The sequence below is a fragment of the Leuciscus leuciscus genome, assembly GCF_965113295.1.
Source record: "Leuciscus leuciscus genome assembly, chromosome: 23".
Classification (NCBI taxonomy): domain Eukaryota; kingdom Metazoa; phylum Chordata; class Actinopteri; order Cypriniformes; family Leuciscidae; genus Leuciscus; species Leuciscus leuciscus.
In genome coordinates, this window is record NC_138747.1 from 5,351,510 (window position 1) to 5,368,832 (window position 17,323).

The window sequence follows — 17,323 nt, forward strand, 5'->3', positions numbered from 1 at the left end:
CAACACACAAATGCAAATTGGCTTTGTGGAAGAAAACGTCAGTATAACAAGATGTTTGTGTGCTCATAATTAACAGGGCCGCTGTACTAGATGTGAAATATGATCTTGTATATTTACAGCCTTGTAAAACTATAACCAGGAAACTGCCAGGTGCAAAGTTCCATCTGGCGCATTCTCTGAAACCAAGTGAATTTGTTTAGCAGCTCTGTTTCACGTATCTTGGCAACTGATTAATAACGCTTAAGAGTCACTGTTAATAACCGACCGCAAACACCCAAAACAGGGAGCAACATATAGTGAGTTCATCCAGATGCTTCATTCTGGGATAATAAGGCTCATGTTTATCAAGCAAGGATTGTTATCACCAGCAACACCCCAAAAACACCCATCCCTGAAGCTGAATTCCTTTAGGGGAGACTGGGGATACCTCAATACAAGAGCAACTGTCAGGTTGGGGCAAGTTGTCACATGTTTCATGTGTTGACCTGTAGGTAAAAATCTACATAAAAGTAGCTTTTTGCACATCTAATGCTGTTTAATTGAAATCAAATTACATGATTTAATGTGACTGAATCAACCTGACTGCTTATGTGTACTGTTGTAGAAATGTTTTAAGTCTTTAAGCTAAAAAAAACAAAAAAAACAAAACTGAATAAACAAGTTAGTTAGCATTCTCACCCTATTGTTATCTCTACTTTGAAAAAGGTGGCATTTCTCAGACCTACCCCGTCACATTCATTAAATGTCTCTGTCAAAGAGCCGATGTCATTTGATGCTTATAACGCAACAATTGTGCCTCAGAGATTATAATACACAGTTTATGTGTTTTTGTGTGAAATCATGAAAGTGTCAAAGAATTTGCCCTGTTCATCGCCTCTCGTGTAAGAAGTAAATATCGAGTGATATTTACATTTATTTGTCACTGTATAGGGAGGGTATTATAATTATTATTATTTTTTGTGTGTGTGCAAATAAATCAGTATTATTCCATAACACTGCATCTTAACATTTAGAGCATAAAAATGGTAATAGATGGATTACTCTGTGGCTGAAATATAATTAAACTCAAACATTTGTGCAGTCAGGAGGCATTTCACCTTTTACTACAGTAACAGTGAAGTCACATAGCGCCACCTGCAGGCACTTTTATATGAGCCTATGAGCCTGACATTTGACATAATAGTCCAAAAAAATCTCGCCTGTAGAGAATGTAAACACTATCTAGCAATATAACTTCATATATCATGTCTTAACATAGAACATGGGTAACTTACACATGGTCACTCAATTCCTCCTATGGGATAGATATAATAATATGGCAGTTTTTGTGCTCAAACTGTGTCATTTTGTCTCAACAACCTCTCAGATTACACTCTATTCAAAAGAGAAGTTGAAAAAAAAAGAGGAAGTTCTCTTGCGGAACTCTTGAATGTTAAAAGCAAAAAAATGTTGAACACATAATAAAAATAGCCTCTGTATTGACAATAACTGAGAACCTGTTATTGTGGGAAAATTCTAAATACTTAACAGTATAACTAAACAGTTAAAAGAAACTTCTCAAATGCTGATAGAAAAAAAGATCAACAGTATCTATAGGCTACTCATAAAAGCTTTAAAACAAGCACAATGATTTATATCCTTACATGTTATTCTATATCTTACCTTCTCAATTAGGGTAAAACTGTGACAAGTACCCAGGAAGCCACAGAGAATCAGGCCGGTTTTGTCCATTGTTACTTCACTTTAATGGGACTTTTAAATATCGAACCCATGTCCAAGTTTTGCCCTTATGAAGGGTTCAAGAGACTCTGATTACAAATAGAAGGGGAGGTTTCTTCATCCGGTCAATAATAGCCAATCGCATGATGTGGACAGGAGTTTAAAGGCAGTGTGTGTTTCGAGGTCTGTTTTCTGCATCATTGGCTAGTTTACAATACAGTCATTCAGAAAGTAGACCAGATATTTTATTGGAGATAATGCAAACAATGTACAGAATTCAAATGATGGGGATTACAGTAGTATTTTTGTGGGTGCCTGCACATGTTGGTATCCAAGGAAATGAAATTGCAGATAAAGAAGCAAAAGAAGCAGTTAAAAACAATGACATTAATTTAATTGTTAATTTAAGTAAGAATGAAGTTAAGAGTATTATCAAGAAGAGACTAAAGGAAAGGTGGCAAAAACAGTGGGATAAGGAGAAAAAAGGTCGGTGGTTCTATAGAATTCAAAGGAAAGTGGGAGAGATGAGAATTGCAGGGAAAAACAGGAGAGAAGAAATAGTAATATCAAGGGTGAGATTTGGACACACAAGATTAAATAGTAGGCTACACTTTATAAAATGGGTAAACATGATACGGGAAGATGTGATTATTGTGGGCAAGAGGAAACAGTAGAACATGTTTTAATGCATTGTCAGAAATATGAGAATGAAAGAAGGTTGTTCATTCATAATTTAAAAAAAATTTAAATGCAGTTTATACCAAAGTATATTCTGCAAAATAACTCGAGAAATGAGTGTTATATTTTTATTCTTCAGTTTCTTGAGGAATCTAATTTGTGGGAGAGAATAAAAAAAAGAAGTCGTCTTGATCCACACTCCATACCAGTTGGTGGGGGAAATATACCATTTTGTTGTTTGTCAACCGCCAATAAAATTCAAGAAGAAGAAGAAGAAGAAGAAGGTCTGTTTTCTGAGCAGGTCATGATGGATCGAGCAGCTCTCAGACTGATTCTCTTGGGCGTCTTTCTCATCTCAGCCAGTTCACAACCTGTTAAGAAGGTGAGGGTTAACGCTCAAGATGTGAGCAATTAACATCTAAGGCAATGAATGTCTTTGGGGTACAAAATCAGATAAAGGCAAAGTTAACCCTATAAAGCCAATACATTGCGTTCACACCGGACGCGAATAGCGCGTCAAATAAAAAAAGTATATGCTCTGGAGAGCAGAAACAGCTGCGTAGGGGACATCGTCGCTGTACTCGGGTCCACCAGACCCTCCAGAGGGTTTCAGGAGTTTCACAATTTGCTCCAGGAGCTAGGTTTGGTGGACCTAACGGTGAGGAGGCTGACGAGGACAGCGTAGGCCGTAAGGCCTCGGCCTCGAGTGGTCGCTGCCTGATGAGCCCGCGCTCTACAGCCCGGCGCGAGGTTCACCCTCGCCCGCACCCACCTAATCTGTCATTTATTTTTGTTTTGATAATAAATGGAGCCAGCCTCCAAAAGTGAAACCTGTCCTGTGATTTTTGTTTTTATACACTAAATTGTGTTTGTTGTCTTTACATTAGAATAATAATGTTTCATATAATCTAGAATAGATGAGTATCTCTCATGTATTGAAATCGAGTTTTTATGTGAAAGATTTGCTTTGTTGTGCATTTTAGTCATATTACAAAATAATTTATTGAGGCCAAACATAAAATAACATTATAAACTGTCACTTCACCACGTGACAGCAGCAAGCAGGCTCCTGATTGGTTAACGCGGCGCGAATTGACGCAGAAGTTCAGATTTTTCAACTCGGGCGGCAGACGGGAATTCGCGTCAAACGCGTGAATGCACAATTAGCACTAAATCATTCGCGCTTAACGCGCCAGACGCTCAATTCGCGCTATTCGCGCGAATGAGGCGTATTCGCGTCTACCGCGCCGCGCTCTACGCCTCATTCGCGCCGCAGGAATTTTTTACAAAAAAACGGTGTGAACCCGGCCTACTATAAATGATCAACATGACCAAAACTTTGCTAGAAAATCTGCATAATCTACTTACTACATGCCTTCTGCTCTGTGATTGATAGCTTATACCCTTTTTAACAATTATTATTAATCAATTGATATTAATCTTTCAAGACGAACATTTATTGGACGGAAGAAACGAAGGTTTTCTTGATTATCAATATATTATTTATTAGAAAAATTATGTTAAAATGTATAAAATACAACAGGCTTTTGAGTGTTGTTTATTTGTACATCTCGCAATCATCATTGTATTGCACTGCATTATTTATTTATTTTGCCCCACAATTAAAACTCAATTTTGTAAACTCAATTTTGTAAAATTACAAACCTTTGATCATAAAACTAAGCATTTAAATATTATCTAAGACATATTATTGGGAGATATGATCAGTGACATCTGATATTTATATGCATTTCATGTACTATACTGTTATAAAGATTGATATACATTACATCTGAACTTCATCATTTTGGACATAAATATTGACATCTGTACCAAATTGCATATTTTCTAATCAGTTTGGGTCTCTGAATAAAGTTGATTGTGTGTTTTATTTCCATATGGGCCATAAAAACCCTGTATTAAATATATGATACAAAACACATATGCACGCTTTCTAATACTTTTCTCATGTTTTGTCTAGGTTCAGTAAAAAAATAGATTTTTCAGACTATTATTTTATATGTTAGGCTTTAAACTGATTAAAAAACTACCTTTGAGATGAAGATCTAGGTGAACCATATATTTGTTTACATTTTTTATGTTTAATTTGTGGTAAGATGTGACTGACCTACCGTTCAGTCAAACCGTATTTTCGTATTTTCTCTCAGTCCAAAGGCCTTTTCTCTAAGTCATTTACGAGCAGTAGCTTATGTTTGAGCAATCCCACGTAAAAAGGACCCCAGCTGTTTACACAGAAAGTGTTTTTGTGTTCCACTACGCTGCTTTTTAACTGTCTTCATAGACAGTATATGCGCTATACTCAGTGTTTGTCCATTGCGTCTCACGCATGAGTTTTTGACACGCCATGTCATGTTCAAATTTTTTTTACGCGCTCAGTGTTTCAGTTTCAGTGGTATAGTATGACCAGCATATATCACTACGAAGCCCCTGAAACGTTTTCTCGGGGGAGCTCTTCCACCACCACCATGTCCCCTTAGGGGATCCGTATACAGCTACACCAAATAAATAAATAATTTAATACATGCACATGAAAAACCTGTGTATGGGTGATAATGTGACATTCAGCATTGACATGGGCAACAGGCAGCAAATATTAGGAAATGGGCTATACGTCAATTGTCCCAGAATACCACATACTAAATAAACACATTTTAAGAGTAGGCTACCTTCTGGTGTCTTAACAGAAACAAAATGTGGATATATACAGCTTCTACATTAACTCCACGGTCACCAGTCGCTACGCCACAACCGTCATCACAAGCCGTGTGGCGAACACAGTGAATGAATCTCAAGAGATCCAGTTTGAGGTCAAGATACCCAAGAATGCCTTCATCAGCAAATTCAGAATGTAGGGAAATTCAATCCTCTAAAACATAAAAATGTCTGAAATTCAGCAATTCTATAAAGACAAAACTAGCAAGCTAATTTTGAAGTCTGTTTAATGTGTGTGAGGCTTTTCTTTTCTCCATAGGACCATAGAGGGGAAGATATATGATGGTGTTGTGAAGGAAAAGCAGGAAGCTCAGCAACAGTACAGTCGAGCAGTATCTCGAGGAGAAAGTGCTGGACTGATCAAGTACTGGACATTCAAAATAAATAGGTCCGAAATGTGTTTTTATAGCATGTTTAGTTATATGCTGGGAATCGTTTCTGTTTCAGATCTGTTGGACGGACTTTAGAAGACTTTAAAACTTCAGTGACGGTGGCTGCTCTCAGTAAAGTGACTTTTGAGTTGACTTACGAAGAACTGCTAAAGCGTCGCCTTGGCAAATATGAGCTACTCATCAATGCCCAACCAATGCAGCCGGTGGCGGACTTCAAGGTAGGAGAAGAAACAAAGAGGGAAATAGATCATCAATTAAGCTGGATAGAAAGATCATATTTCTTTTACTCACATTAGATAGATGTTCACGTACAAGAGAAACCAGGAATTTCCTTCTTGGAGGTGAAAGGAGATTTGAGCACTGATGATCTGGCCAATGCCATCAAAACCACCAGAGCAGACAAAGACGTAAGAGCTTAAAATGAGGGGTAAAACACTCAGCTTAAATGTTCTCATTATGATACTACACTTCAAACAAAGTTACCAGATGACCAAACTGATCATTTCAGGCATGGGTGACCTTCTACCCCACTCGAGATCAACAGACCAAGTGTAAAAGCTGTGGAGAAAATGGACTGAATGGTGACCTGCTTATAACATACGATGTCGAGAGACCAAATCATAAAGGAGAAGTCATGGTACATTTTTCAATAACACACTTTACGACAGTAAAATAAATTTGCCAAAGGTTTTTTGAAAGACTTACTATGTAAAAAGACATGAATGATATTCAGAATTTACTTTTGTTTTCTCTCAGGTATCAAATGGCTATTTTGTCCACTACTTTGCACCCTCTGATGTTCCACGTATTCCCAAAAATGTGGTTTTTATCATTGACCGGAGCGGTTCTATGAGCGGCAGAAAAATACATCAGGTAAATGTCAACGTCAAGTTCAGCCAAATCAATTAAAAGGAAATAACAAGCAATGCATTTTTATGGCAAAAGCCTTGAAGGACATTTTTGAAGGATCTTGCAGCATTGTGCATAAAAGGATTTATGTATTGAAATCATTGTGGAGAATAACTTAAAGAATGTGTGTTTCTTTAGACTCGTTTGGCACTGCTAAAGATTTTAAGTGATCTTGATGAGGATGACCACTTTGGATTGATGACCTTCGACGATGAAATTAAAACATGGAAGAATGAACTCCTGAAAGCTACCAAGGAAAACCTGGAGACTGCAAAATCTTTTGTGAAGGAGATCAGTGATAGAGGAGGTGAGTTCCTAACTCTAAATGGGGAGTTAGAAAGTTGTACGTCAGTGTGACACAACTATGTTTGTTCTTCCTTTAGCCACAGACATTAACGCTGCAGTTCTAGCAGGAGTGGACATGATCAATCGACATCCACGAGAAGGAACCGCCTCCATCCTGATCCTGCTGACTGATGGAGATCCCACTTCAGGCACAGATTCACTGACAAACACAAGCTAATGTGTTTTATCCTAACACTAGTTCACTCAGTGTAATTAAAGACGTGTTAATAAAAGGTTTTAGATCTAATTAAAATACATGTAGGACCAGTGGATTACCATGACCAATTTGGTTCTTGACTTTGTCAGTGAGAGAAAGGAAATATGAAATTGCCCAATGCATCCATTGCTTTCTGGTCACTCAAAAATGATGAGTATAATGCTTGAAAATTTTCAAGCATGTCCTGACTTATTCTTCCTCTCTAACAGGTGAAACTAACATAGAGAGGATAATGGCCAATGTGAAAAAGGCAATTGGTCTAAAGTTTCCCCTCTATTGTCTTGGTTTTGGATATGATGTTAACTTTGACTTCCTGACAAAGATGTCACTGGAAAATGGTGGAGTTGCTCGCAGGATTTATGAAGATTCGGACGCTGATCTACAGCTGCAGGTGAACGACAGAGAATCAGCTGTGAATTCATCCTCAGTGCTTATCTGTTCTGTGTTTCAATGCATTTAAACCCTTTATTTCGGTTTGTACTGTAGGGCTTCTATGACGAAGTTGCCGTCCCTCTCCTCACTGATATTCAACTTAAATACACAGGAGGGACAAACCTTACCAAGACCAGCTTTAGCCTGTACTTCAACGGCTCTGAGATTGTGGTATCGGGACAAATCACAGACAACAGTGTGGAGAGTTTCACCACTGAAGTCATTGCAGTATCAGTAAGATCATCATTGTGCTTTACAATATATCAAATTGGTAGGGATGAGTGGGCTGTTTTTTATCGACAGTCTCAACCGAGGTCATTATACTGGATATTTGGATAATTGATGATCAATTGTTTAAGTGTTTGTAATAATGGTCACTTTGTTTTCCGAGAAAGTTATTGATGAAAGTGGTAATGACTGCATTCCTGATGAAAATGTTCACTAGTATTTATTTCTGAGCAGAAAGGCAGTAATGTGACGTATCAAGAAACTGTAATGGCAAAAGACCCCAGTGATGTCCCACCTGAGAATGAGGATTTCATGCCGAGACTGTGGGCCTACCTTACAGTGAAGCAAATTCTGGAAAGGCAGTAAGTTTATTTACATATATAAAGTACATACTAATGTAAACAACTGTCACATCATAGGACAGTGAAAATTAACCATATAATCCTAAAGATCAGGTTAAAACGGTGCTCTTTAGTTTGAGGCCATAACACACCATTTTACAGATAGATCTTCTTAACATTGCTTGTGTCAGATTCATTATCCCAAGCATATCCCAGAATATGCCTGGATGGAGGAATATGCCTGCAATATGGAATCAAACTGATCTGTCTATCTGTGTTCTCTCTGCATTTCTGTCTCAGAGTGCTTCTTAAAGAACAGGAGAAAGAGGATGAAAAGAAAGAAGCTCTCAAACTGTCCCTGAAATACCAGTTTGTCACTTCCCTCACCTCTATGGTCGTCACCAAGCCGCAGGAAGATGAAGTAGAAGTTGCCGACAAACCCGAAGAGGGAGGAGAGGCACCCAATGAAGACAGATCTTCATCTTATGATATAATATTGGAAACGGATGTTGGTAAGAACTGAGAAATTAACTAACTATGTTGACCTTTTGACTAAGGAATCCAACTGTCTGTTGGGAAAAAAAGGATGTTGATTTAAAAAGTGACATCTTTCTCATTATTATTTTATTAGCAAACTTCCCTTCCTTTGAAGAAGCGGCTGTACTGTGTAAATTATAAAATGATGAACTAACAGTAAGAAGATTTTATGTGTGGTCAGAACTGTATCGACACATAAGTTGTTCTCCAAATATGTCCTAAATGTCCTAAATATAAGCATGTTTTACCTCTTGAATTTGTTTTTTATTCCAGCCGCATCTAACCCGTGGGCCGGTGGTATGGCAAATTATTTTCTCCTTTAGTTAAAAAAAATCGTATTTTATTTGTTGTGTTTTTTTAAATGACTATTATTTATTTAGTGTTCTTTATTTCATAGATCAAATTTACAGTCTTCATGATGCCTTTTTCTATGGTAAGTTAAAATATTTTTCTTCTTGAAGTAAAACAGTTTCATTTTTATTTCATTTACTAGAGTGTTTAGTATGTAGAAATAAATGTAAAATGCTAAAGGGGGTTGTTAGTTATGATGCACAACAGAACCCCTTCAGCTGTGATCTTATTAATTTTATAAAAAAAAGGTTGTTATTAAGGAAACTATTTTAATGAAGTGGCATATTACTTATAGAAGATACAGCGCTTGGCATAGCAATGCATTGCATTGAAATAGACGTATTACAGGTGTTATTAGCATGACTGGAATGCTGCATTGACCAATCAGATGAGGATTTGACAGTTCACGGTTTTCTGGGAGATTAATTGTGGGAGTGCATTAAAAATGAAAAATATTTCAGTCATGCTCACAATGTGAAAATGTTCCTTCTTTTCAGATGAGCTTTATGCACAGCCGACTTGTAAGTTTTTCAATTTACAGTATTTTATGTTTTTTACTTGCATTTATTTAGTCTCAGACTCATAAGTAGACTATAGACGGCCTTTGTAGGCTACAAAATCATGATAATAATTTTGGTTTCTTATTGGTTATCAATAATAAAGACACCCATACTTTGTTAAGAATGTTAATTGTAATTGTAGCAAGCTTTTTATTATAGATGATGTGTGTAATTGGTGCCAATTACACACATCACCTTTAAAACAAAGACTAAATATACAGTAATGAATTAAGTATGTGGATTTACATCTTTCTTTTTTTTTCTTTTTTTTTTTTAGTAGGCCTAGTAGACGTAGAAGTAACGCTTACAACTGAGTTCCCTGAAGTGCAAGGTACTGTAGATAAAATTTTTCAAACTCATTTATTTGTTTTGTGAGCACCTATTTTACAAAATAATCCTGGTATTCACACTCCAAAAGTTCGTAGCAACCGGTTCCTGCTGCCTTCTGCTGGTCAGTCTAAGCCACTTTGTTTTGACGTTCCTGTTCCTCACAAACTCAAACTGCTACATGATTCTGCTTCAGGTCAGACATTATGAGCTGTTTGTTCTACATGTGAATCTGTTTAACAGGCTATTGGTCTTATAGTGATATTTTCTGTGCGTCCTAGAGTTCTTTATGAATGGAGAGTCTTTGAGTGAACAAAATGGATTTCATCAAATTGCTTTTCATTACAAAACTAACCATCACTTGACAATAAGCACAAAGTATATCAGTTACCGAAATGGACAGGATGATGTGCAGTTTTTGTGGGGCCAGACACCGACCCAACATGATACAGAGGGGTATATAGAGCTTCACAGCATGCACTGTCAATGACAAAAACGACCCTTACAAAAAAGAAGTTTACTCAAGTGTGCTATTAGTATACTCCTTTTGACTTCACTTGTTGTGTTTACTCTTTTGATTGAGCAGCCTATTAAATAGGCTACTTTTTTCACATAATTTTACAAACCATCGTATACACACTTAAGAATCTCACAGGAATAAGTAGGTCACCCGGTACTTTTAGCCTACAGTTTAATGAGAACAGTGAATTCGGACATACTTCTTTTGTCACATACTATTTTTCGCCTACTATATAGCCTAGTAGTGAAGTGTGCAATTTTGCGTGCTTCCCCGCCATTGACTAGCCTGGGAAAACCCAGACTACTTCCGGCGAATTTTAATTCTCTCTCCAGGATAGTCTGAAGAAGAGCCCATTCAAACTCATTTCTGTGCCGCCGAAATCGCGGCACCAATCAGAAACGTTTGGGGAGGGATTTACATGATGACGACAGCGCAGCAACGCTGAAGGAGATTTCATTACAAAGATGGATGCCGCCGTGGAACATCACTCGTTCGAATCATAGACAGTATATAAACGAATCAGTTATCGCGTCTGTTTTGAGCGATTTAAACTTACCATTTTCGTTAAAACCGGAGCAAAGAACAACACTCGAAGCATACGTCATCTCCTTCATCGATCTGATCGGTTTTATGACTATCCAATTACGCCCAGAGGAATTTGAGCTACGTCGGTTGGTGACGCCCCTTTGGAAATGATTTGTCTACTTAGCTTCCCCAGACCCTATACTCAGTTTCAACTGAGAAGGGTCTGGTTTTAACCAGGCTAGCCATTGACCGAATTTTCTGGCAATCCATGTTTTCACTGTTTTACGGTAGGGGGGCGCTATTACGCATCTTCTGAAAGAGTACCGAATCTCCGGATCAAAACACAGGTGACGAAACAAACGATAAAAGCATTGCTCATGCACACGTAAAATAGTCATCAAACATTAAAAAGCAAATAAATCAAAACTGCCATACCGAATGAAATGTCGACCCAGGACGAGTTACAGGACCGTGCAAGCTTTTGGGTGTCGATGAAAGTGATCTACTCCATCTATGTTTTGATCATCAATCCGATCTGGAGTCTTTGACAATAACGCGATTTTCTCAGCTTTTTGTTTAAAATGTTAATGGTTGGGAACCTTTAAAAAAAACTAGCGGGTAAAGACTTAAAGCACAGTTAAAGGTATATTAAAAGTATAAAGGTATTATAAAATATAAAAATTAATACCTAAATAGGAACATACATAGTAGTATACTTAAAGTGGGAAAAGAATAGTTATAAATATTAAGTTATAAGTATGACGTTAAGTACTCTTGAGGAAAACTTACAAGTAGTTAATTGAGAGTATACTTCAAAGTTTACTTTCATAAACTAAAAAATGTGCTACAAGTATTTAACTAGGCTACCTATAAGTTCACTTGTAGTTTAATTGCAGTATGAAAAATGTTTACTGTTACACTTAAAGTATAGTTACCGGTAAATGTATACTTTTATACAAAAAAAGGCAAATTAAATCCCAAGTATTTTTGAAATAGTACACTTAACTAGTACATGTACATTGATATTAGTATACTTACTATATAAAGTATACTTAAAATATACTTGAACTTTACTTAAGTATACTTATTTTTTGTAAGGGAATATACAAGTATTTTACTGAATCTTCTGCTTATTAACTTGTATCTGTTTGTCAACAGTTTTGAGATACAATAGAGGCAGAATTCACCCATGATTTGCTCTGTATCAACAGTGTGTCTCTGGTTGTACTTGATAAAGAAATGAACGTCACCATGGGAAATATTGGTGTTGTTATTCTTCTTCAAAAGAAAGATGAGGTCATGTTTTTGTGGCCTGCCATTTGGGAATATCCAAAAGATGTCAACTTGACAGGCATTTTAGGTAAGAAAGCAAATCACTGTCTAAACATTATTTTTCATCTCTTGGCTCTTATCAATACTGAAGTAAGCTGCAACAGTAGATCATGGTGCACATTAATAACCTTTAATCTGTCAACCATTTCAGAAGAACAATGTGACTATGTTCAGAATAGCATGCTTGTTCTTACTATTGCTGAAGTATATAGTACATATATATACAAGAAAGCTTTGTATCCCATAATGCAGTGCAACCTTACTCCCAAGGCTGTGCTTAACTCCACTTTTAGAAACACACTCGCAAACTTCCCTAAGCTTTTTTAACCACATTGTAGCTACCTTAAGCTGGCTGTTTTTTACACAGTTATAGTTATTTGTGTAATTTTTTTATATTTTCACTAACAGCCCATACAGACCTATAGAATGGTGCATAAAACTCGTGCAACGTATAGCAATGACGTACTGTATATCCAAGTGAATGAGATGAAGGGAAGATAGTGAGGGAAGGGCATACAAAAAGTTAAACGCAGTCCAAGATGACAACTGGACACCACTTGCTATAAATTAAACAAGGGTTTGAGGTCATATGACAAAAATGTAGTAGACTATTGTTTGAAACCATGGAAAAAAGGCTAATGTTAGTAATGGCTACAGTGCATGTGATAAGCCATGTACAAAATATGTGAATTATACAAATATAACCAGAATGTCAGTGATGTTAATGTGTCTATTATGTACAGTGGTTAGCTAACAACTATTTATTGTTATTAAATTGATTGTTTTGGATAAATCAATTTCATTGAACCAACACTGGTGACAAGTAACTATATGTGTGGACGATCTTTAAGGAAAACCCAAAATTTCATACGAGGAGATTGAAGGATCGCAAACACCAACTCTAAAGATAATTGACAAGGAGGTGAAGACGTCTTTGTAAGTGATTAAATTAATAAATACATACAGACTTCCATAAATCTGCATGTACCTCATTTAAAATATGTACTGTGTTGCCCTTTATGGTTATATATTTAATTTATGAATGTTCAGTATTTAATGAAACTTGTGTCTATAGGGAGACTGTCAGCGATTACAGACTTCATTCAACTCCTGTTCGAGAATGTTGGCTTGTACCGTTCCAGGCTGTGATGGAGGACGAGATTTCTAATTTCACTGTTACTCAGCTGTAGCATTGACAAGAGTTGATAAACAATGTTTTCCCATATATTTTGATGGTCTGTTTTAAGCACAGTAAATGTTTCAATGGTTCAACCCATCTGGTCTAGTAATTGTTAAAACTGACCAAAGGAAGTATGGCATTTTCTGTGGCACTGCTTTCTCAAGATATATGTGAACAAATAAAAAGCAGTCAAATAACAGGTTTCCATTCAAGACTTGCTTATAATTGTCTAGTAAATTCTTTGCTTGATTTGCTTCTTTCTAAAATCCACTTCAGCCTTTCTTTGGGGTAATCCAGTTTTTAATCACAGTACAATATTAAAAATAAAGGTTCAAAATGGGGGTTTTGCATAGAAGGACCAATCTGTGTACAGTTCTAAAAATATACATTTTTCTTCCTTATAGCTTTCGTCCGAAAGCTTTAAAATGCTGCCTTCGGATGATGAATTCCAAGGTACGAAGGCACACATCCTTCATCTATGTTGAATCCAATGTTAGATTCAACATAGATGAATCCTTTACTGCCTTTGATAAAAATCCACAATCCTTTGCTTTCCATTGTGTAACAGTTGAGCTAAAAAAAATAAAGATGGCATCTGAAAATTGGGTGGTCAGTTTTGTGTAAATGTAAGTTTTTGACCAAATATTATATTTTAGGATTGTAGTTATTAAATATTTACTTAGTTATCACCAAACCTCTATTTTGCTGTAGATCTTTAAACCGTTATGCTGCCTCAGAAGTCTGTTTTGAATCAGTTTTTTGAGGTACCTTCATGCGCAAACGTTGCCTGCAAAATCATTACCTGATAGGGCAGCGAAGCAACAAGTCAGCTGCCTAAGCCTAATAACCTTTCCTTTTAAAATCAAGTCAAACTACACCATCTTTTGATGAACAAACCCTTTGAGAAGTCTGCAAATTAATTCTCAAAACATTAAAAGAATGTACAATGTATCCTATACAGTTGTTTGGTTCTTTAACATTTTCAAAAAAATTGTTCCATTGAAATACCAGAAAACCATTGCTAACTCAAAAGGTAGTCCGAAATTCCTTAGTGTCCATTGGTCATTGTGGCATCACTCATGGAAATGTTCTACATATTTGTTTAAAAAGCAAAACACTTATTGTTAATGCCAGTACACAGTCATTCAAGTATGTAAACAACATATTTTATGGAATAAATCATGTTATTTGGTAACTCTTAAAAGGTCATTCCGGCATCCCATACATGGCTTTAGGAGGGTCTGTTTGCACAGCCTCCTCGAACCAGATCCATTAGTTCCTTCCTGAATTTCTCAGACATGAAAACATAAAGAATGGGGTTGGCCACTGTAGAAGACGTTGCCATGATGCGAGCAAAGGTAGCAAAAGGTCCAAAGTGAGGTAAAGGACCAACCGCATTGTCACCCTCAACTATTTGAGCGAACATCAAGCCATAGGAAGGCAGCCAGCACAATGCAAACGCCAGCACTAACAGAGCAGACGTCTTGGTGACATGCACATGGTAGTGCTCCAAACGGTCAGTCTGAGTTGTGCGATCCCGCCTAGTGATTTTGAGGAAATGGTATATCTTGATATAGGCTATTACAATGATCAACAGCGGAAATGCAAAAGCCAGAAGGAAGTGGCACACTCCATAAGCCAATTGGCTATTGTCAGAAAGGAAATTGAAACATGCCAGGTCCTCACGAGCTTCACGGTTGTCCGAGCCTGAAATCAGCGTCCTCCAAGCGAACTGAGGTGATGCCAAGACAACAGCTGGTATCCACAGTACACCTGCAATCACTGTTAAACGCCCCTCTCTGCGCCATCGATACGCTTTTGACTGATGAACCACGATGATGTACCGAGCAAAAGCCAAAGCGGCCAGCGTAAAGGCGCTCGCAGCTGTACACATCGCACTCAGGAAGCTGACTGACTTGCACATAAAGCTTCCAAATGGCCAGTGATGGGTTGCAATGGCAACTGTGTGATATGGAAGACAGGAAAGTAGGAGAAGGTCCGCCACACTTAATGACAGAAGAAGAACATCTGTGCCGTTTGCGTTTGTTTGCTGGAGTCCTCCTGTCCTTCCTTCACGTCCTCGCCGCATCGTACGACAGATGATGATGAGAACCAGGATGTGTCCAACTATCCCGGTCATCAGGATAAAGCTGTCAAATATAGGTACCAACACTCGCTCAACATCACTCGGTCCAGGACTGGAATTGTTTGGCTCAGTAGTCACGTTAACCATATTGGAGTGTCCAAGATTTGACAACAATCTAACTTTGAGTGTAATTGGTACTTAAATTGATTCTATTTTTTATGCATCTTTAAAAATACTTCTACTCACTTGAAAGTTTCAGTCTTCCTGCAAATACTAAAAGCATCTGGACGTTTAACGAACATTTCCCCTTTCAAAGCTTCTCAGACCAGTGTTCAAACATTTCAAAACCATGTTCGGTTATACAATGTACATCATTATGCATTGTTGTAGTTTTGCCTGAGAACGCAGTGATGTCCAGAACTGATTGTACAGTAGTCAAGATAAAACGCTCTGGAATGCATCAATAGTTAATGATTGCAGCATGACTGAAAGAGCAGAAATACTGCTATTGGTTTAGTTCTCTCCGAGGAAATCAAAATATTGCTTGAAATCATTGTTTAATTGTCTTGTCATAGATATATTTCCTCTGTTCCTTTTAAATATATGGCAGATCCAAAGCCAAAATGATGGCAGTTTTACTTGCCTGCAGATGCATTCAAAGAATTACTGGACTCTTCTTCTGACTTGAAGATCAGTGTAGCAAATTCAATGTCTATAAGATCAGAGAATCAATCTTCCGGAACTCCAAAGGTGTTATTCAAAAGATCTGGAGTGGCAATCCGTGCTTCAACGGAGACTTCAACAGCCGGAGAGGCAAGTCAAATGGCCTTTGACCTGACAGCAGTGACGCAACTCCTATAAACACGGAGCTTTGTTTAACCACTCATTTAGTGAATTGTCGAGTTTAGTCAATAGAGAAAACCTTCAACTTCTCTCTGTCGTTTCTTTCTATCACATGATTCTTTTCAGCCTGGGAGTTGAAAATGTCCATATAGTCTTGCAAGCAATGTTAAAATATTATAATTGAATAAATGTTTTCCATCCAAAAAGGAAAAAACTGTCATAGTTCTACTTATGTTCATGTCATTCCAAACTTTAGAATATTTGGAACACAAAATAATCTAAATAGTATAGTTTCAAAATAATAGTTTCAGTCTGGATTCAGACCGCATCATAGCACTGAAACTGCGCTCATTAAAATCACAAATGATTTACTTTTAGCTTCTGACCAAGGCTGTATCTCAATACTAGTTTTACTTGATCTTAGTGCTGCGTTCGATACTATAGATCACACAATACTCTTAGATCGACTACAAAATTATACTGGTGTTCAAGGACAAGCACTAAGCTGGTTCAAATCATACCTATCTGACCGCTACCATTTTGTCTATTTAAATGGAGAAAAATCGATCATAACTCCAGTAAACTATGGAGTGCCGCAGGGATCTGTGTTAGGCCCTCTGTTATTTTCAATATATATGATGCCACTTGGAAATATTATAAGGAAACATGGAATTAGTTTCCATTGTTATGCTGATGACACTCAAATATATATTTCATCACGGCCGGATGAAAACGCTACATTTTCCAAATTGACAGAGTGTGTTAAAGATATAAAAGATTGGATGACGCGTAATTTTCTTTTATTAAATCCAGACAAGACAGAGGTAATACTTATCGGTTCAAAAAACCGCCCACAAAACCTCGCACAATACAACTTTAACATCATAGGATGTCCTGTTACTTTATCCTCTACAGTAAAAGACCTGGGTGTTATACTCGATTGCAACCTGTCTTTTGAAAATCATATTTCATATGTTACAAAAACAGCCTTTTTCCACCTTAGAAACATTGCTAAGCTACGTAATATGCTATCAGTTTCTGATGCAGAAAAGTTAGTTCATGCATTCA

The 17,323-nt window shown here is 37.1% G+C and overlaps 2 protein-coding genes across 4 annotated transcripts; one reads left to right on the forward strand and one right to left on the reverse strand.

Annotated features, from left to right (window-relative positions):
* Window positions 1-283: 283 nt before the first annotated feature.
* LOC309487866 (inter-alpha-trypsin inhibitor heavy chain H3-like) lies at window positions 284-13,538 on the forward strand. 2 transcript variants are annotated; one of them, XM_082155788.1, is made up of 23 exons: window positions 284-450; window positions 2,699-2,779; window positions 5,103-5,266; window positions 5,390-5,494; window positions 5,578-5,740; window positions 5,819-5,929; window positions 6,031-6,159; window positions 6,279-6,395; window positions 6,570-6,738; window positions 6,815-6,925; window positions 7,203-7,384; window positions 7,480-7,659; window positions 7,888-8,015; window positions 8,295-8,506; window positions 8,805-8,828; window positions 8,929-8,964; window positions 9,380-9,403; window positions 9,720-9,773; window positions 9,861-9,965; window positions 10,051-10,225; window positions 12,026-12,174; window positions 12,998-13,082; window positions 13,222-13,538. In XM_082155788.1, exons 2-23 carry the CDS (start codon window positions 2,702-2,704, stop codon window positions 13,334-13,336), a joined length of 2,616 nt encoding a protein of 871 aa, XP_082011914.1. In that variant the 5' UTR covers window positions 284-450; window positions 2,699-2,701; the 3' UTR covers window positions 13,337-13,538. The 2 variants fall into 2 exon arrangements, with proteins under 2 accessions (XP_082011914.1, XP_082011913.1); XM_082155787.1 differs by lacking the exon at window positions 284-450 and adding an exon at window positions 541-1,902 and having other exon boundaries at window positions 2,682-2,779.
* LOC309487956 (galanin receptor type 1) lies at window positions 13,222-16,536 on the reverse strand. 2 transcript variants are annotated; one of them, XM_082155968.1, is made up of 2 exons: window positions 15,659-16,536; window positions 13,222-15,476 (listed from the first exon to the last, which is right to left on the reverse strand). In XM_082155968.1, the coding sequence occupies exons 1-2, from the start codon at window positions 15,712-15,714 to the stop codon at window positions 14,558-14,560; spliced, it is 975 nt and encodes a 324-aa protein (XP_082012094.1). In that variant the 5' UTR covers window positions 15,715-16,536; the 3' UTR covers window positions 13,222-14,557. The 2 variants fall into 2 exon arrangements, with proteins under 2 accessions (XP_082012094.1, XP_082012093.1); XM_082155967.1 differs by having other exon boundaries at window positions 13,222-16,534.
* Window positions 16,537-17,323: the final 787 nt, after the last annotated feature.